Source organism: Bos indicus, chromosome 8 (assembly GCF_029378745.1).
Source record: "Bos indicus isolate NIAB-ARS_2022 breed Sahiwal x Tharparkar chromosome 8, NIAB-ARS_B.indTharparkar_mat_pri_1.0, whole genome shotgun sequence".
Taxonomy (NCBI): Eukaryota; Metazoa; Chordata; class Mammalia; order Artiodactyla; family Bovidae; genus Bos; species Bos indicus.
This window is the reverse complement of record NC_091767.1, coordinates 45818853-45839836: the sequence shown is the minus strand read 5'-3', so window position 1 is coordinate 45839836 and position 20984 is coordinate 45818853. Positions and strand designations below refer to the sequence as shown.

The 20984-nt window shown below is 37.9% G+C and overlaps 2 protein-coding genes across 10 annotated transcripts in view; one reads left to right on the top strand and one right to left on the bottom strand.

The window, feature by feature from the left end:
* CFAP95 (cilia and flagella associated protein 95) overlaps positions 1 to 9665 on the bottom strand; it is a 338954-nt gene extending 329289 nt beyond the window's left edge. For 2 of the 5 annotated variants that reach the window (XM_070794635.1, XM_070794639.1), the window contains exons 1-2: positions 9539 to 9665; positions 5214 to 5309 (exon numbers count right to left, since the gene is read on the bottom strand). The gene's annotated coding sequence lies outside the window, so the exon portion shown is untranslated. Of the gene's footprint in view, positions 1 to 5213; positions 5310 to 8613 lie in introns of all 5 variants that reach the window. The other 3 variants (XM_070794640.1, XM_070794634.1, XM_070794638.1) reach the window with 3 other exon arrangements.
* A 49-nt stretch (positions 9666 to 9714) lies between these two features.
* The window catches only part of PTAR1 (protein prenyltransferase alpha subunit repeat containing 1), a 49772-nt gene continuing 38502 nt past the window's right edge, over positions 9715 to 20984 (top strand). The window contains exons 1-2 of one of the 5 annotated variants that reach the window (XM_070794630.1): positions 9715 to 9899; positions 17522 to 17691. In XM_070794630.1, the coding sequence (XP_070650731.1) occupies positions 9814 to 9899; positions 17522 to 17691 (256 nt within the window). In that variant the 5' untranslated portion in view covers positions 9715 to 9813. Of the gene's footprint in view, positions 9900 to 9981; positions 10304 to 17521; positions 17692 to 20984 lie in introns of those variants that run through there. The other 4 variants (XM_070794627.1, XM_070794626.1, XM_070794629.1 and 1 more) reach the window with 4 other exon arrangements.

The window sequence follows — 20984 nt, the reverse complement described above, 5'->3', positions numbered from 1 at the left end:
TATCATTAGCAAAAAATCTGGGTTTTTCTTTGGTGGTTGGTAAAGAGTATTAGAAAAACCACTTTGGGAGTTCTGTAGGGGTTAGCAAGAGGCTTGGCCTGGAGATATGACCTGCACAATCAATACCAGCAAGAGAAGAAGAAATAAGCTAAGAATTCTGCCTAATACGGAAGGCAAGTATTGAAAATAATCTTTAAAATATTTCCATCGATATCCTTAATGTATCAATTTAATTATGTTCAAGTATATAGAGTCCTTAACATATCTTTAACATATCAATTTAATTATGTTCAAGTATATAGAGTGGTGGCCAGTGGTATGAAACAAACTATTCTAAATGAGTGATCTTAAAATGCACACATATATGCACACATATAGACACACACTCACTCACACACAGAGAGTCAACAATGATGCCTCAAAATACAACTTTTGGAGCTTTATAGTTCCAGTCTACTTCATGCAGCAGAGTCAATCTATATGTTGGTAGAAAAAGAGCGGGGGGAGGGGGTGGAAATCTAGGAAAAAGTAAACCAGTTTTCCCCATTCAGATAATTCATGGATTTCCATATCATATCTACTAGCAAATAGCTATCAAAAATAATGTAAATTCTACTCTGCTGCTGCTGCTAAGTCTCTTCAGTCGTTTCCGACTCTGTGTGACCCCATAGACGGCAGCCCACCAGGCACCCCCGTCCCTCGGATTCTCCAGGCAAGAATATTGGAGTGGGTTGCCATTTCCTTCTCCAATGCATGAAAGTAAAAAGTGAAAGTGAAGTCGCTCAGTCGTGTCTGACTCTTCGTGACACCATGGACGGCAGCCTACGAGGCTCCTCTGTCCACTGGATTTTCCAGGCAAGAGTACTGGAGTGGGGTGCCATCACCTTCTCCAAATTCTCCTCTAGGAATTCTCAAAAGCTTAAAAATATCCTAGGCTAGAAAATTACTTATCCTAGAGATGTATGTTCTAGTTTTAAAACCAACATATGTATAGTAATGAACTGAGAGCTTGCTTGTAAAATCCTGTCCTAGAGTTTAAAAAGATAAACCTAGGTTTGTTAAAAGTCATCTTGGTTTTTAAATCTACACTTGATTGCTACTAATATATAATTAACTCCCTCTTAAAAACAAAGAAATTAAATTGTATGACATGGAGTTTCAATTCTGGTTTATAATTTAAAGTGAAAAAGCCTTATTTACATATTCAAAAAGGTATTAGGCAGCAGTTTAGATTTTTCCAAATATAAGTTTTGAAATAAAAGCCTGAATATATTTTGTTTAAATAAATTATATCTCCTTTATTAGAACCATACTATTTTGAGAGTTACTGATCTTTCAATCAGAAAGATCAGAATATCTAACGCTTGGATATTAAGAAGTTTTCATTTGCACTACTTCAAAAGGAAGTCTTGGTATGCAAAGTAGATTTGCATCTAAATAAGACTATAGGTCCCATCACTTCATGGGAAATAGATGGGGAAACAGTGGAAACAGTGTCAGACTTTATTTTTGGGGGCTCCCAAATAACTGCAGATGGTGATTGCAGCCATGAAATTAAAAGACGCTTACTCCTTGGAAGGAAAGTTATGACCAACCTAGATAGCACGTTCAAAAGCAGAGATATTACTTTGCCAACAAAGGTCCGCCTAATCAAGGCTATGGTTTTTCCAGTGGTCATGTATGGATGTGAGAGTTGGACTGTGAAGAAAGCTGAGTGCCAAAGAATTGTTGCTTTTGAAATGTGGTGTTGGAGAAGAGTCTTGAGAGTCCCTTGGACTGCAAGGAGATCCAACCAGTAAGGGGATCAGTTCTGGGTGTTCATTGGAAGGACTGATGCTGAAGCTGAAACTCCAATACTTTGGCCACCTCATGGGAAGAGTTGACTCATTGGAAAAGACCCTGATGCTGGGAGGGATTGAGGGCAGGAGGAGAAGGGGACGACTGAGGATGAGATGTCTGGATGGCATCACCGACTCGATGGACATGAGTTTGAGTGAACTCCGAGAGTTGGTGATGGATAGGGAGGCCTGGCGTGCTGTGATTCCTGGCATCACAAAGAGTCAGACACGACTGAGTGATTGAACTGAACTGAACTGAAGACTATAGGTGAATAAGATAATCTGTTTTAGAGAGGCAAGGTCTAGTTTTGGTCATCAATGTCACCTTTGTGGACATGCCATACATATAGCAGACACCCAGCAAATGTTTGCTCAATTGAAATACTTCATTAAATAGAATGTTTTCTGTGAAGATGGATGCTGCTAACCATAAACAAATCACCTTTTTAATTGCATCAAGTTAGAAGTAATTATTTAATAGTTCTAGCTATGAAAAATTGCATTAAAGTTCTACAATTTAGGTTTATCACTAGACCCTACTTAGATAATCATTTAAGTTTTAAAGAAGAGTATAAAATTAATTTCTAAAATGGTTTCACCCCTCTTCTTGAAAAAAATTAATGAAATAACACTTTTCTTATTGAAAATAAAGAGAATTGTCAGCTCTGTTAGAGCCAGTAATAAAGAGCCAACCCTTTCTTGATGCTGGTATTGAGTTGGCACTATTTCAGGAACATACCTAAGGACTTTCAAAATGAAAAAAATGATTAAAAGATAGCTTCTATTAAAGATGGTTCTATTATTATAGTATGGTCTGTTGGCTCAAATGTATGTCATCAATGACAATGAAAAACCTTATTCACTCAGACACAGACATAAGTAGATTGGACTTTTGGGGGCCCTGAGGAACAATATGGTTAGAACTGTTTTTGTTGTTGTTCACTCTCTAACTCATGTCTGATTCTTTACAACCTCAAGGACTACAATGCACCAGTATCCTCTGTCTTGCGCGCTCTCTCAGAATTTGCTCAAATCAATGTTCATTTAGTATGGTGATGCTATCTATCTTATCCTCTGCCACCCCTTTCTCCTTTTGCCTTCAATCTTTACCAGCATCAGGGTCTTTTCCAATGAGTCAGCTCTTCACCTCAGATTGCCAAAGTATTGGAGCTTCAGCTTCAGCAGCAGTCCTTCCAGTGAAAATTCAGGGTTGATTTCCTTTTGGATTGACTGGTTTGATTTCTTTGCAGTCCAAGGGACTCTCTAGCACCTCAATTTCAAAGCATCAATTCTTTGGCATTCAGCCTTCCTTAAAGTCCAACTTACACATCTGTACATGACTACTGTAAAAATCATAGCTTTGACTATACGGACCTTTGTCAGCAAAGTGATGTCTCTACTTTTAAATACACTATCTAGGTTTGTCAAAGCTTTCCTTCCAAGGAGCAAGCGTCTTTTAATTTCATGGTTGCAGTTACCATCCACAGTGATTTTGGAGCCCAAGAAAAGAAAATCTGTCACTGCTTCTAGTTTTCCCCTTCTATTTGCCATAAAGTCTTGGGGTCACATGGCATGATTTTAGATTTTGAATATGGAGTTTCAAGCCAGGTTTTTTCACTCTCTTCTTTCACCTTCATCAAGAGGCTCTTTAGATCCGCTTCACTTTCTGGTATTAGAGTGGTATCATCTACATATCTGAGGTTGCTGCTATTTCTCCCACCAATCTTGATTCTAGCCTGTGATTCATCTAGCCCAGCATTTTTTATGATGTACTCTGCATGTAAGTTAAATAAGCAGGGTGCCAATATACAGCCTTGTTGTATTCCTTTCCCAGTTTTGAACCAGTCAGTTGTTCTATGTCCAGTTCTAACTGTTGCTTCTTGACCTGCATAGAGGTTTCTCAAAAGACAGGTAAGGTGGTCTGGTATTCACATCTCTTGAAGAATTTTCCACAGTTTATTGTGATCCACACAGTCAAAGACTTTAGCATAGTGGATGATGCAGAAGTAGATGTTTCTCTGGAATTCCATTGCTTTCTCCATGAGCCAACGAACGTTGGCAATTTGATTTCTGGTTTCTCTGCCCTTTCTAAATCCAGCTTGTACATCTGGAAGTTCTCAGTTCATGTACTGCTGAAGCCTAGCTTGAAGGATTTTGAAGCATGTTGAATGAGTGCAATTGTACAGTAGTTTAAACGTTCTTTGGCATTGCCCTTCTTTGGAATTTGGAATGAAAACTGACCTTTTCCAGTCCTTTGGACACTGTTGAGTTTTCCAAATTTGCTGACATACTGAGGGCAGCACTTTAATAGCATCATCTTTTAGGATTTGAAATAGTTCAGCTGGAATTCCATCAACTTCAGTAGCTTTATTTGTAGTAATGCTTCCTAAGGCCCACTTAACTCACACTCCAGGATGTCTGGATCTAGGTGAGTGACAACACCATCATGGTTATCTGGGTCACTAAGATCTTTTTTGTATAGTTCTTCTGTGTATTCTTGCTACCTCTTCTTAATCTCTTTTGCTTGTTAGGTCCTTACCATTTCTGTTCTTTGTTATGCCCATCCTTGCATGAAATGTTCCCTTTACATCTCCAATTTTCTTGAGGACTCTCCATAGAAATTCAAGTGCCTAAAGCCAGAAGATGTTAATTGGGGAATAACTGTTTGGCATTCTTTCCTAACACTCAGACTGTCAGTTTCTATAAATATTATACTATTAATACAAGTTAGAGCATAATTCATCATTTAATAAAGAAATTTCATCATTTCCTATGGGTGATTTTGGCCTGTTGTTAATTTTGTTAAGTCTCAGAAGTGGCTTAAAACATGGAAACAGAAAGAAACTGAGAAATAAAGTACATTTTTGTATAAAATCTGAGTTGAAAAATTAGCTTAAGAAGTGAGATGGGGATTTCCCTGGTGGTCCAGTGGTTAAGAATCTGCCTGCCAATGCATGGGATGGGGTTCGATCCCTGGTCTGGGAACTAAGATCCCACATGACATACAGCCAGAAAAAGGAAAAAAGATACCAAAAAAGAAGTGAGATGAAAGAAGAGGAAATATAGCCCTCTCTTACTTTCAGGCAGTTACTGAGGAAGACTCAGAGTAAACCTCTTCTGTAGTAAAATTAAAGCTTTTACTACTTTCCTAAATTTTCAGTTATGATTTTTTAAACCTAAGTCTATGGTTTACATTATTATCATATTTACACTGAAGAATAAGAAAAACATAAAGCAAAAAATAACTCCTTAAGAATGTACTCATATTTGGATACTTCTTTTCTTTAGTCATCCATTAAACGGCATAAGAAATCCCTACAAAAATTTTGATATCTTCTGTACATGAGAAACATTGAATCCATCATGGAGACATACCCATATCCCTAGCCATTTCCATATGCAAGGCCTGGATTGGCTCTTTTTCTCTCCAGATATTTTCTCTTGTTCTTTTCTGAAGATTACATCATGGGCCTATAGATAGGAAGAAGATAAAGAATAACATTTTGGAACTATTAAATATCAATAAATATAAAACAGCACTTTACTCAGCAACAAAAACCACACTATGCTACTAGTATCTTCATTCCTCTATCATCATGGATTCTAACAACTGATCATTTAAAGTCATCAACATGATTAGCATCTTTATAACATTTATCTACTTTCTGATATGTTAAAAAAAAGTTCATATTTTAACTAGGAAACTAATTGTAATAGTGGTATAATTCTCTTTAGAATATTAAACAATAGAGTTCTGTTTTGAAAATTAGTATTAGCTTTACTACTATGTTTTAATACTGATGTGTCTACTCATAGAAATAAGCAATAATTTGTATAGTGCTTCACATTAGATTTTTTACTCTAGAAAGTTTCGAACATCCAGAGTAATATAAAGAATCTATATTTATAGGTCCTAATCATCTATAGTAGTTCTATCATATGGAGATAACTATTGCTAACATTTTAGTTTATAACATCCCAGTCTAATACATATAAATATGATGTATAATTTGTTTCATATATGATGAAATAAAATTCATTTTTAAGGCTAGATGAGAAATACTTAAACATAAAATTTTTCTTTGCCTGTTTGGGCTTCCTCCCTCTCCTTAGCATGTGCTGTGAATTTGTGTTAGCCAGACCTCCTTAGGAGATGTTACTTATTAATTTCACAGAGTCACAACTTCTTAAGAAATAACCTTCCTTCTTAATCTTGTGAGGGGCCATGATGACCCATGACTCATTATTTATTTTGTATGTGCAGAACTGGATTATGTAAACTGTCTATGATAAATCGTTTAACATGTAATGTATCTGTGTGTCTGTGTGTAATGTGTCTGTGTGTGTGTGTGCTCAGTCATTGGCTTGAATAAAATTTTCCATTTCTTTCTTAGATCGACTATTGCATAATTTTTGTCTATAACTGTCTTGTATGTTGTTTTGGTACTTGTCATTTATTTTATATATACACACACACACACACACACACACCTTTCCCCATCATCAAATATTCTTCTAAAATACAAAAAGAATGATTTTGGTGGTGTATGGAAGGATTATCAAGTACATTCATAGGACTGTCAAATAAGTCTTCTAAGCTATGAAAGGCATAATTGGGGGCAGTATGAGGGAGTTACAGGAGTCATGGTCACTTAAAAATCAATCTCTAAGAAAATTAATAAGCATAATAAGAGATTGTTAAATAATTAACAAATAAATATATACATGTTTTTATTAAAGTATACTTTGAAAACATTTTTATTCAATTACAAAAATTTTATTTTGTTCTTTGTGTTACTTAGAAAGTAAAATTCTCCTTTAAATTTACCTTGCCTAAGAGTTTGGTACATACTGTCCTAGTTACAATGAGCTTTTAAATGACTAAACTATTTTATCACATAGATTTACTATAATTTAATCAATCTCCAATATTGAGCATTTCATTTAAGCTATTTACAATATTTCAATATTAGTAAGTGTATTTTACAGATTCTTAAACATAAATCTTTGACTCCTTCAGCAAAATCATGCTAAATTTATCATATCCTCATGTTCCTCAGGTAGCACTAGTGGTAAAGAACCCATCTACCAATGCAGTTTCTTATCCCTGGATTACAAAGTTTCTTGTCCCTGGATTAGGAAGATGCCCGGGAGGAAGGCAAGGGAATTCACCCCAGTATTCATGCCTGGAGGATCCCACGGACTGAGAAGCCTGGTGGGCTATGGTCTACAGGGTTGCAAAGAGTCAGACACGACTGAAGCGACTTAACATGCACACACACACACACACACAGTCTTATAAACATATCATTATTGAAATCACATGAATTTCAATTATTTGAACCTCAGCTTCCTTATCTGCAAAAAAGGCGGGGTTTGGACAGAGCTCTAGTATGTTCTAACTATAAAAAATTCAAGTTCTAAACATAGCATATCTTTAATAATTGGTTGAAACGACTCATGAACTCTTAGAAGAAACATGAGACATATAATTCATACCTTTCAAATGAGTACCAATAGTGTGTGTATGTGCATGTGTCATGCATGTGGGAAGTGGACATACAAAATCATTCAGAGGAATTGTCTTTTTGGAGTATCAATTTCCTTTCAGAATTTAGGGACAAAGTTTGTTAGTTTTTCCTCTTAAAAAGAGTAGAATGAAATACAAAAGTCACACTAATTTTTAAGATAAAAATGAATTATTTTTAAAAATGTCATATTTATGAGTGTGTTCCATTAAGCTCTGCCCCAGAAGTCAGGATTTATTTCCACTTTGATTAGGAAAGGATGCAGGGCTCTGATTAATTGAATATGAAGAAAACTTATCAGTGAACTCAAACCATTTCAACATCTGTATTTCATTTTAAGAGTAATTAGGACATTTGAAGTTGTCTTTGGCCTTGGAATCTAAACACAAATTCACTTCACTGCCTCATTTGAGAACCTGTCAATAGGTTAAAGTTTGTTTGACTTTACTAAATCAAACCTGTCCATCTTGCTTTTCTACAATTTTATGAAATTTCTCTATCATTTCTTTTAAAACCAGAAGGCCAATGTCTATGCAGAAGGCAATGGCACCCCACTCCAGTACTCCTGCCTGGAAAATCCCATGGATGGAGGTGCCTGGTAGGCTTCAGTCCATGGGGTCACTAAGAGTTGGACACGACTGAGCGACTTCACTTTCACTTTAAACTTTCATGCATTGGAGAAGGAAATGGCAACCCACTCCAGTGTTCTTGCCTGGAGAATCCGAGGGACGGGGGAGCCTGGTGGGCTGCCGTCTATGGGGTCACGTAGAGTCGGAGACGACTGAAGCGATTTAGCAGCAGCAGGGATACAAATCAATATGATTAATACCTATTTCTCATTCATTGCTTTATAATTTTGCATCCAATGAACAATTTTACTTTCGAAATCTTCAAACCTACTTCAAATGCTCTACATAACAGATTCTGAATTTGCTTTAAGAACAAAAGTTTCTAATAGGCAAGATTTCAAGGTTTAAGTAAAAATACCTGAACCAAAAGCAGCTGGATTTTTCTAACACAAAGACTGAAAGAAAATCTGATATATGAAATTTTGAATTATTGCATTTCAAAATCCAAATGGACTAAAAAGCCAGCCTTGTTAGGGGCAACACTGACTGAAAAATGCCCATCCTGGCCAGGGGCCACAGTAACCATTTGCATGAGTTATAAGAAACATGGAATAAGCCACCACCAAACTAGAAGAATTCGGAAAAGGTCATAAAGAGACAAGAGTCCATATGTCCTACCAACATCTCAGAATCCTCCATGCTGGAATCCTTCTTGCCTGAGTGATGCGGGCGTCACGAGGAAGGACCTCGAGTGACAATGGTTGGCCAAAGACAACCCTGAAACTAATCCTATCACCAAAAATCCCAGACTATGGCAAAGCAACCCTCCTGGATTCCCTTACACTGCTGTTCTCCACCCAGGGCGCCCCTTCCCAAGAAGTCTCTTGCTTCCTCATCATGTGTGTGTCCTCTGACATTTCTGCATGTTAGACAAGAGCCAACTCGCAGGCCCTAGAAGAGGGTCCCCCTACCTGCAAGAGTTTTTCTTACACAAATTGTTTGTAGGAAGGCAAATAGCTATTAAGAGCAAACTTTGCCAAGGACTTTGTTTTTAAACTCCAAAATTAAAATGCAGTGTTTAAAGGACATCAAAGGATGTGCAACACAAAGTACAAAGTAAAAAATTCTAAAATAGCTCTGTACTTCAACTCCCTATATGGAAAGAGCAAATAACTTTACTTTACTTTTCTCCTTCTTCCTTTAATCCATTTATTAACTTTTTAAAATTAACTTTTTGAAAACGGCTGCTCAGTGGCCGAAACTGGCACGGAGTTACAAAAGGTCACCAATATAGTCCCACTGGGACTCATTTCACCAAGAGCGTCTCTGAACGGCCTCATCCCTCCAACTTATTCCGATAAAGGGAACGAACTCTCAGAACGTCAAGGGACTAACTGTTTAAGAGAACCTTCACTCTCAGTTGAACTTTTCTCCATGAGCATTTGGGGACCGGCTCCTTTCCTCAAGGCCTGAGGAGGCTGAAGACTGGTGGTCTGGGCAGGGTGCTCAGGCCAGACTCCGGCTCTGGAAGTGACCTTAGGACCCCTCACTCCACGGCCTCGAGTGGACTAGAAATTAAAATAAAATGTGTGGAAACAGCGACCTGAGGTAACTTTGCAAATGAATCTTCAGCATAACCTCGGACGCTTTGAAACTCGCTGCCTAGAGGAAGTCCGCGACCAAACACCCTACTCTAGCCCGGTTAACGACCACACCCTTAACGCCGGCGGCCTGACCCGGAAGTGCTCTGCGGCGGCCTCGGCGGTGGGGGCGGGGCGCGGCCAAACCGGCGCACACGCGCGCGCTCCCCGCGGAACTCCCGCGGGCTGCTCGGCGCTCTCCCGGAGGCGCGCCCGAGCCGCCGCGGCCGCCGCCAACATGGCTGAGACGAGCGAAGAGGTGGCGGTGCTGGTGCAGCGGGTGGTGAAGGACATCACCAATGCCTTCAGGAGAAACCCGCACATGTGAGTCGCGCGCCGACTATGCCCCCGCCTCCGCGGCTTGCGGGGGTCGTCGGGGACGGGCGGGGGCGGGGTCAAGCCTGGAGCTGACCTCCGATGGCGGGTCCTGGCCCGCGCCCTCCTCGCTAGAGCGGATGGAACCTGGTCGGTCCCCGACCGCTGTCGGCCGCCGCGGGGCCAGCTTTCCGCTACCGGAACTCGCTCGCGGGCTCATCCTTAGAAGTGACCTCGGAAAATCAAATCGTAGTGACTTTGTTTGGTTCTCCTCCCTCCAACCCTTTTCCCAGGAGTTCACGAAACTCGAAAGATTTCACCCGTGTGTCCACGTCCTACATCCGTTTCAGGCACTCGGTGTGGTCTGTTATGTGCTTTGTTAACACAGCTCTTGAGGTTCATCCCGGACCTTGGTAAGAAGGGGTTACCGATCATCTTCTTCTCTGTGGTGCAAAAACCCCTCAGTTTACTAGCTCAAGGTAGTTTGAGGCTGCTTTTGACTTTGCCCTCACTTGTCCTAAGATTATAGAGGGATTTCGATGAAGCATTTTGTTTAAAAGGTTAACAGGGCATTCTCAAGAGTGTGGCTTCAGTAAGCGCAGGTTGTGTGGTGTAAAGTAAATGAAAGAAACCTTGATACTTTTTAGCATTAGTTGATTCATAGTTGCAGGGAGCATATTCTTTTTTTTTTTTTTTTTTTAATTCAAAAGCTGCTACCCTCTTTAAGTAGGACACCACAGAAACTGGCACATGTATCTTTTCCCTCCTTCCTTTCCATTTTACTTAAGAGCTCTCCGGGAAGATCCCAGAAGAAACTATTCACTCTGATACTTCTGTTTTTATGTAACCAGTAAAAAGGAAAGTATTAAAGGAGAGATATATTTACACATTATACAAAAGAATAAGGAAGAACCAAGAGTGTAGCTCTTTTCTTGTCCTTCCTTTCCTCTCCTCAAAAGAAATAAACAGGGAGTCCCGTTTTATTAATACATTATTTTCACTTTATCTAATTGCTTGTGGAGTTTATTTTTGTTGTTGTTGTTCTTTAAACTGGAACGCATGAATTATTCTTTTTAAGCATTCTAACTCCTTCAGTTTTTCTGCTTAAAAGAGATGCCAAACCTTCATCTAAATGAAATGTTCTTTTCCTTCAAGGTGATGCTCTCAGATGTCTTGCTCCCTTGGGGCACACAATTGGAGACGTGCAGCTGTGCCTCATTAAAAACAGGACACTGCTGGCCTCAAAACACACCTGCCACCTCTGACAGCATCCACTTCCTTTCCCCTTGTGACTGGTGCCTTTTTTCAGAATGAGAGTGTTTGGAATCATTTCCTGGCAGTAACCATAGAGGGTACTGGGCCTTCTAAAGAATGCTTTGATGCCTTGTTGTATATCAGTCTTTCAGTTCCTTTTTGAGAATGAGAGCTTTATTGCAAATAAGAGACATCCTCAAGAAAAAAAATTGGACAAACGAAGGGCCTGTTTTCTTATCATTTGGGGTTATTTTTCTTAAAGAATTAATTTCTTAAATAAATTAAGGAGGAGGTTAGAAAGAATTCTAATGTACAGTATTCATCTTAGTTTGAAAAACCTGAGATTGAGTGTTCATTGGCCTGGCAGGTTGACACAATGCAGTTTGGAACACATCCCAATTCTTCTGGATCATAATTTATTGAAGCTTCTTGTTCTAGTCGCTAAGTTGTGTCAGACTCTTTGCAACCCCATGGACTGTAGCCTGCTAGGCTCCTCTGTTCATGGGATTTCCCAGGCAAGAATACTGGAGTGGGTTGCCATTTCCTTCTCTTGGGAATCTTCGAGATCCTGGGATTGAACCCCAAGTCTCTTGTATTGGGAGGCAGGCATTCTTTAGCATTGAGCCACCTGGGAAGCGCTTTTATTAAAACTCATAAATGATTTTAATTGCCCCCTCCCAGTTGCATTTTTATGATGAGATCTCATCGATGTACTGTCAATGCATAACTTAAAATTGTTAATAAGCATTTGGGTCATACAATATTTTAAAGCTTGAAATAAGTTGGGCATTAGAAATAATATGAAATAATGATGTAGAACTGAAAAATGTAAATAGCTTAACTTGTTATTTAATATTCAGCTATATATTAGTGCATATTCCCCGTAGTAACAATGTCTTCAGTAGTATTACAGTGTAACTTTAAAAATGTGTTTGGACATTTGGACTTTTCAGAATTGTTCATAGTTCTTCCCCTCATCTAACTAACGCTTTTACTTCCAAAATGTAAAGGGTCTATTTCTAGTTAAAAGAAAAAGCACTAGTTAACATCAAAATTAGTACTTAATTATATTGTTCAGTATTATAAAAAAAAGTTTTTTTTTTTTTTTTTTTTTGTTTTCCTCTTTCCTACAAACATAAGATTGTAATTTTATTGGACAACATTTACTGTAGTAAACATATTGACTTTGTCTCTGAAAATTTCTAACCAGTAGGAGTTGAAGATGCAGTGGGTGAAATGTGGATTTTATTACTGGTGGGTATGGATAGGTTCGGAGAAGGCAATGGCACCCCACTCCAGTACTTTTGCCTGGAAAATCCCATGGACGGAGGAGCCTGGTAGGCTGCAGTCCATGGGGTCGCTGAGGGTCAGACACGACTGAGTGACTTCACTTGCACTTTTCACTTTCATGCATTGGAGAAGGAAATGGCAACCCACTCCAGTGTTCTTGCCTGGAGAATCCCAGGGATGGGGGAGCCTGGTGGGCTGCCGTCTATGGGGTCACACAGAGTCGGACACGACTGAAGTGACTTAGCAGCAGCAGCATGGATAGGTTACCCCTTCTCAGCCTAAAAACAGGAAAATTACCTCACACAGTGTCTTGCCCTTAGTTGCCACTACAGACTTAACTACTATAAATATTAGACTTAACTTGAATCCCTGTGTTGCTTAGAAAATATATTGGCCAACTGAATGATGAATGTGAAACACTTTATAAACTGAAAAATACCATGCAAATGTTTGTATGGTTGACTCCTAGAGAATACTTTGGAAAAACAACAGACGGCTTGACCCAGAGAACAGGTATTAGCTTAATGTGCGGACTTTGGCTACCTGATGCAAAGAACCGACTCATTGGAAAAGATCCTGATGCTGGGAAAGATTGAAGGTGGGAGGAGAAGGGAACGACAGAGGATGAGATGGTTGGATGGCATCACCAACGCGATGGATATGAGTTTAAGTAGGCTCCGGGAGTTGGTGATGGACAGGGAAACCTGGTGTGCTGAAGTTCATGGGATTGCAAAGAGTTGGATGTGACTGAGCGACTGAACTGAACTGACAGACACTGCTAATGTGAAGGGCAGCTTTTTACAGTGCAGTTAGAGTCATGTCAAAGTTCTCTTGTCCAGAAAGTTACTAATTTTTATTACTGTAATATTGATTGAACTCTTATTGTTTATGAGCTACCATCTTTTCTGCTGATGCATGAGACTGGGTGCTCAGGGCTGGTGCACTGGGATGACCCAGAGGCATGTGATGGGGAGGGAGGTGGGGGGTAATTGAGGATGGGGAACACATGTAAACCCATGGCTGATTCATATCAATGTATGGCAAAAACCACTACAATATTGTAAAGTAAAAATTAGCCTCCAACTAAAATAAATTTTAAAAAAAGAAATAGGAAGTATAAAATACAGTTCTTATACTTAGGCACTTACAGAAATACCTATAATGGTGGAAAGGTTCTTAATCTGTCCTATCCAAATCATAGCCACTAGCCATATATAGCTGTTGAGTGCTTGAAATGTGGCTAGTGTGAAAGAAGAACTAAAATTTAAATTTTATTTAATTTTGATTGATTCATACATAATGGGCACACATGCCTGGTGACAACTGTATTGCACAGCGCAGATCTAGATGGAGACATAAGACTGACCTTATTCCTCATGTTTAGAGAGCGTCTCTTATCTCTACTTTTCAGAAACATCACTTAAGCTGGAATAGGTCCAATTATTTATAAAAGTAGTATTTACCAGCTTCCTATTGGTGAGGGAAGGATAGTCCCCAAATAGTAAAACTGAACCATATAATGTGGAGTGACTAAGATTTTGAATTAAGCCATAAGCACTGTGACCTTGGTTAATCACTTAACCTTAGTGGATCTGTTTCCTCATCTGACAAAATGAGAGACTGGAGGAATGAAGCCCCTTCCAATTTCAGAATGATTCTGGAATTCTAAAGTGTCTGAAAAAAAGTGGGACTAGGCATAGGCGAAGTCTGAAGTCAAACACACTTATTTGGAATCTTACTGACCTACCTGCCTTTATAAAGTACATGTTATATTTTTAGGAAGCAGCATAGCACTGTATCTTAGGGTCAAATAACTTGACAAAGGCTTATTAGCTTTCTTTGCTTTAGCTTCCTATTATCTGCTAACCAATGAACTTTTCTGGTTGACTTCAGGCTCTTAACTGAATTAATGATAATATACTTCATCTTTGCCTGATACTTTGTAGCTTACCACATCCTTTACATTGTATTACTTGCTTTCATAAGTGGCAGGGAAAGGGTTGTCATTCCTGTATTTCAGATGAGGATACTGATGTGTGCCTACTCAGGTCCACATTGATCAGTGGTAGAATGGAGACTAAGGTCTATGCATCCTGCTACCTCTCTTCTAATGTTTTTATCCCTGTCCCCCAACCCCCACCCTAGTGCTTTGTATTCCCTGATATGACCATTTTCATTCTCTTTGCATGAGAATAGTTTTTGGGTTTCTAGGTTATAAACTTTGAAAGCTGGATGAAACCTAGCAGCCTGTTTTCCTTATTTAGAAATATAATGTAATACTTCCATTTTACAAATGAAAAAAAATGGAGGTCTGCTGGGGCCAAATGATAGGAGACAGAGATAATGATATATACAGAGAGAGATGTATTTATATCATATTGACAGAACTAGGATTCGGACCTGCATTAGAAGGAAGTCAGAGGTAATGTTCTTTTGGAGAGTCAAGAAGCAGTAGTCTTTGAAAACTGTTTATTCGAATATAACACTGAAGTGCACTGATAATCAGCATTTCAGTAGCAGTTGTTGGCCACCTGCTATATCCAAGGCATTCTTGTTTTGTAAAAGCATTTCTTGGAAGAATAGTAGCCAAACTAAAGAAATGTGTTTTTTATTTGTGCAAATGGTTCTGTCCTTTCATTTAGGTACCAGTTTGTTAGTTGGGCATTTTATGTTTGGTGTCGTGAACAAGGCAGGTTTTTACATTGTGAATTTAAGTAAAAAATACTCCCCCAAAATGGACTGTACCCAGAAGCTAGAATTCTTTTATTCCTGTTACTCTAACATTCATATTGACTTTTGCAGCTTTTTAAGTTGTAAGTGGTTGTTAGATCTTAGAAAACAGACTTTCTTGAAATAATTACACTGAGTTTATTATTTTCTTTACTATAAGTCTATTTGTTTTTAAACAAATATTTTACATAGTAACACCTGAACCCCAGAAAATATCAGCAATTCAATCATGTATTTAGTCAGTTATAGACCATGTGGCTAGTTATCCCAGTAGTGAGTTAGATTAGATTTCATATCACCAAATACAAAAATATATTTAGAAATACTGGACATTGGCCTTAGATGCCCTCATCATTATTGCCCTATTCTTCCTAAAAACCTTATCTATATTACTGGAATGGCAAAGTGTGTTAACATTTTATTACAGATATTGACACAACTCCCCAGCAAAACCATCAGCTTTGTGTAGTCTGGGACCACCTTATTTTATTCATTTTTTGCATTTTCAGAACCTAATGCAGTATCTAATTCATTGTAGTATTCAGAAGATGTTTAGGTAATATTGGCATATTCAGGTGTACCAAAACACCCTGAATCAGCTGAGTAAGTTGTCAGGACAAAAAGCCTTAGGTCCCAAAGTCTTCTTGGGAGTTAGATCAGCTTGAAAGAATAGTGACTTGCAACCCCTAGCACACCCTCTTTTACTGATATATGCCTGTGTCACTAAAGAAGTGATCAGTAGAAAGTAGGTTACTTCTGAACTATGCAGTTAAGAGTTTCCAGGATGGATTTTATTTTAGTTCCACAGCCTCCCACCAGCTTGTGATGGTGACCTAACCAAAAAAAAGGAGTCTTTTCTTATAATCTGTAATCGAACAAGTTTCCTCTTTGCATCTATCAGCCAACACACTTTTGGCAGAGGAAGCCAAGAGCATGATAGATAATGTCACACACAAGCTCTGAAAAACAGTTCTTTATTCTGTTTTTTTAAAAACACATTTTAAAAAATCTGCTTAGACACTCTAAAAGTATTTATGTCAACTGCTCTTGTTAAAAGGCTTTTTGTTATTCATTAATTAAGGGAAGAACATACTGTTTGAGAAAGGATGTTTATAGATGAGAACTATAAATTCTATATAGTTGAAAGGCATGTGTACAAGTTTTACAAAAACATTTTGGTGTTTGTTGGTTCATTTACTGTGTAAGTCAACTGCCCTATGTATTGTTTTTTTTTTTTTCCCCCACGTTATCAAATTTTTAAAAATGTATTTATTTTTTAGCTGAAGGATAATTGCTTTACAGAATTTTGATGTTTTCTGCCAAACATCAACATGAATCAGCCAGAGGTATACATATGTCCTCTCCCTCTTGTTTGTTAAATCTCTGCCAATAATGTAAATTTTCAGTTTAAGTTGAGGTGAATCAATGGATTTCGAGGCCACCATAGAGGAAAATGATCAAATCTTGAAATATTTGTGGTTTAACAACATTTATTAGCATATATTTTTATTTTAGAAATGTGTAAAGGATTATAAAGAAGACAAAAAATGGCTCACAGTCTCACTGATAATATAATTTTATTAGTGATTTGGCCTACATATATTTGTTAGCAGGCAAGCATAAATACATTTTGACATTTTTAAAAAAACAAAGCTAATATGCACAAATAATTAGAAAATTTAAACTATATAAAAATAAAACCCTCTCTCCCAAAGATTCTTGGTATCCTTCCAAGAAAATTTTTAATGCAACTCTGTATCTTTTTAAAAGATTATACAAAGGAAATTTTTAATGCAACTCTGTATCTTTTTAAAAGGGCTTTGTGCTGTACACTGTGTTTGGCATTTTGCTTTTTTTGTGTCATACATCTTCGCACCCTTTCCATACCAGCATATGCAGATTTACCTCATTTTTTTTTTTACCACTGTATCACATGGATGGCCCATGTTTATTTTACCAGTCTTACATTGTTTGATACACATTTAGAGTATTAACAAGTTTTATTGCAATGTTGCTATGAATAGCCAATGAATTCTTATATCTTGGCATAGGATAATTTCTGACCAGTAGAATTGCTGTGTCAAAGTGTATATGTACTTTAAAAATTGACAGATATTTTCAAATCTCTATTCAAAGATTAGACCAGCTTTCATTCCTGTCACTACAAGTACAAATAGTATTTTTTCCATACTCTTGTGAGTATTAGGAAATTTTTAAATTCTCCCAATCCAGTGGGTGAACTGAATATTTGTAAGAAAAGGAAATACGTGCAGTTTTTTAATACTCTGTAGGATTTGAAAAATTTTTTTAAAGTTAGTATTCTTACCTTTAATTCTTTTTATGTTTTACATATTAAGAGATGAAATTGGCCTGATCCCATGTCCTGAAGCTAGGTATAACCGGAGTCCCATAGTCCTGGTTGAAAACAAACTTGGTGTGGAGAGCTGGTGTGTCAAGTTCCTTTTACCGTATGTCCACAACAAGCTCCTTTTGTACAGAACAAGAAAGCAGTGGCTGAACAAAGATGGTAAGTATTGAGACTGTCCTTTTTCTTTGATTTTTCAGAAGCAGCATGAAGTATTGTAGGAAGAACCCTCTGTGATGTTGACATTCCTGGATTCTAGTTCTGGCTTTTTCATTCATTGACTGGGCAGGCTCTTAACTTCTCTGTCAAATGAGTTTGGACTCATCACTCATTTTCTAATTTTGCATCCATTGTGATTCTCTGGAAGGTACTTCAACCATGGTGCCAGGTTCCCTACTTCTGATTTTTTTTTTAATGTACTAGAGTCATTTGTAAGGTATTTGAAGAAAATATATGAGTAAAAAAGGTTTGAAAATTTGTGAAGTGAACTCTAGTCCCTACAAGCTCTGATTCTTTGGTTTCTAATCCTTAAGTAAGTTATGAGCAACAGAACTCATTTAGTAACAGTTCATGTGAGATAACCAAGGTTTGATGGTGGTGGTAATACTGTGAAGCGGCTCAGTGGTTTACGGTGGTGCTCTTGTACTGTGATCCCAGTTAAGCTCTGGCCCTCTGTGTCCTGTTCTGTGCTGAAATGAGCAAAAGAAAATCATCCCAGCCTTCCTTTCTTCTGCTTCTCTGCAGAGAAACTTCTTTGCTGCATCAGACAATCCCTGTTCATCCCACCTGGTGTCTTTTCCTTGTTTTCCCCCTGTGTCTGGTAAGTCGCTTCAGTCGTGTCTGACTCTGAGACCCTATGAACTGTAGCCCACCAGGCTCCTCTGTCCATGGGATTCTCCAGGCAAGAATACTGCAGTGGGGTGCCATTTCCTTCTCCAGAGGCTGCTAAGCCTACATGTACACAAATTCTGTTTATATTTTAGGTAAAAGAGAGACCTGAGTTCTCACTTTTTTGGAGAATACTCATCCAAGATCATATTTTTGACGATTTCTGTAAAGCTCCTTTCTCTTCCCACATACACCAGTACCTTAAATGTCTTGGTATGCCTGGTGGCTAATTTTGAATAAAAACTGTGTTCCTTAGAGAATTTTAATTATAAGTTCAGTAGCCATTACTACGGGCTTACTCATACCAGAAGCTGCTCTAAGTACTGTGGAGGATAAAAAGATGCATAATACATGTTTCCTTTACTCAGAAAGCTTCCAGTTGAATGAAAAAAATCTCTTAGTAGAGAACAGTGTTGCCAAAAGTGACATATTGATTTCCTTGTGTTCCTCTTGGCATTGTCCTTAATGTATTGTCATTACAGGTTAATAGCACTTTCCCTGTTTAGACCAGTAGGAAAAAGAATCTGATTTGAAGATTTAATGTGAAGTATTTTCTACTTCCTGTGTTTCAATCAGTTAGTCCACTGATATTTATTTATTAATTATAAGGCTATGTTTATTAAGTTTATGGCAAAAATTTAAAGGCATAGGTTAGGCATAAATTTAAAGGTAAGACATTGATCTGTTGGTAGATCCCCTTTCATTCTCCATTACCCTACTGTAGTTTTCAGTGACATTAAGTTACAAAGTAGCACCATGTGAATCCATGAAGTTGTTATTATTTTGCCTAACAAAGCTATATTGTGTATATTCTGGCACACAGAAATGTATAATTGAGCCAATACGTAACTAATTCTGTATGGGGAAGATAAATGATGATCTTGCATAGAAGAAAAGTATGAATTTTTAGTGTCAAAGGCTGTTGTTTCAGATCATTAGCTTTTGCTCGTTGACGTGTGCTAGCCGAACCTGCCTTCTTCCTGTAGTCTTCCAAGTTCTTGTCTCTGTTTCCCTGTTTCTTGTCTTTCTGGGCAATGCACTGTAGGCTTTGCTAAATCATCTCATCATATAATTTTATCTTGATCAACCCAGGAGAACCCAGGTAGAAGATCAAACAGTTAAGCTCACTCACATGAATAGCTGACGTCTAAGATTTGAATTCTGATGCAACTGTGCGTGTATACAGGAGCAACTTGGTTTTATCCTAACCTGTATCCTCATGGAAGTAGTTTTCAATTTCACTTTTTGGGGAGCAGGGACAGCATGGTTCAGTGAGGTGTCATATACTACTTAGGTTGCATATTGTATTGGTAAAAATATGGAAGTGAGTTTCTGATTGACCAGAAAAGATACCTGAAAATGCAAACTAACTAACATAGAAATACTCTGCTAAACTTGAGAACTGAAGAACACAGTAGTGAATTTTACTCAGGAAAAAAGTTAAAAATATTAGGAAAAAGCAGTTGTTTCATGAAAATGTTATACTTTTAAAACTGTTTTTGTAGATATACATGTTTAAGAACCACATGAAGAAAGCTGACAATTTAAAAACAGTTTCAGAAATGTCAGTGTCTGTGTGATTGATCATGCCAAAATCCTAGGCATTCCCCTAAGAATGTAATCTTTAACTGCAGGTGACCTTTATTCCGTAGACATAAGTTTTTCCTTTTATCCAAACTGAATTTGTGTTCTCATTAATGTGCTGGATTCCTTAGGTGTTTGGAAATCACCTGTATTAGTCAGGATTCTCCATAGCAGCAACCAATAGAAAAAATTTTACATACATGTAGAGTTTTATATGTACAAAAAACAAGATTCGTTATGACAAATTGGCTCACATGATTATGGAGGCTGAGAAGTCCCACACTCAGCTTTCTGCAAACTAGAGACCCAGAAAAGCTGGTGATTTAATTCCTTGAGTCTGAAGGACTGAGAAGCAGGGAATCCAATGGTTTAAATCTCAGTCTGAAAGCTAGAGAAGATAAGATGAGGTGTCCTATCACAAGCAGACAGAGAAGAAGCAAAACAGGGCTGAATTCTGTTTTCCTCCTTTTGTTCTATTCAGAAACCCCAACAGATTGATGTTCACCCACAGTGGGAGGGCTGTCTACTGTAGAGTCTGCAGATTCAAATGTTAATCTCATCTAGAAACACCCTCACACTGATGTACTCAGAAATCATGTTTAATAATGTTTAATCTGTGCACCCCAGTCACATTTAACCATAGTTTAACCAAAACTAACCATCACAGCCTCCCTGATTAGTAACTTAGAAACTAATATTTTTTAAAAGTCTGCTGCAGTAATAGCCATGTTTGGTTTGAGAGAGGTGAGATACTGTAATTCTAATTTATGAAAAATCCATGACAGAAACAGAAAGCAAGGGAGCAGTCCATAGCATCGGAGTTCTGACTTGGTAGTCCCATACTCTATCCCCAAGTCACCCCTTCTCTTTTGCTCTTTCCTCTTTCTCACAACACCTGCTGTCAGTTCATCACTGAGCTCTCCCTTAACCCTTCACTTCTTTTTTTTTTTCCAATGTATTTATTTTTAATTGAAGGATAATTG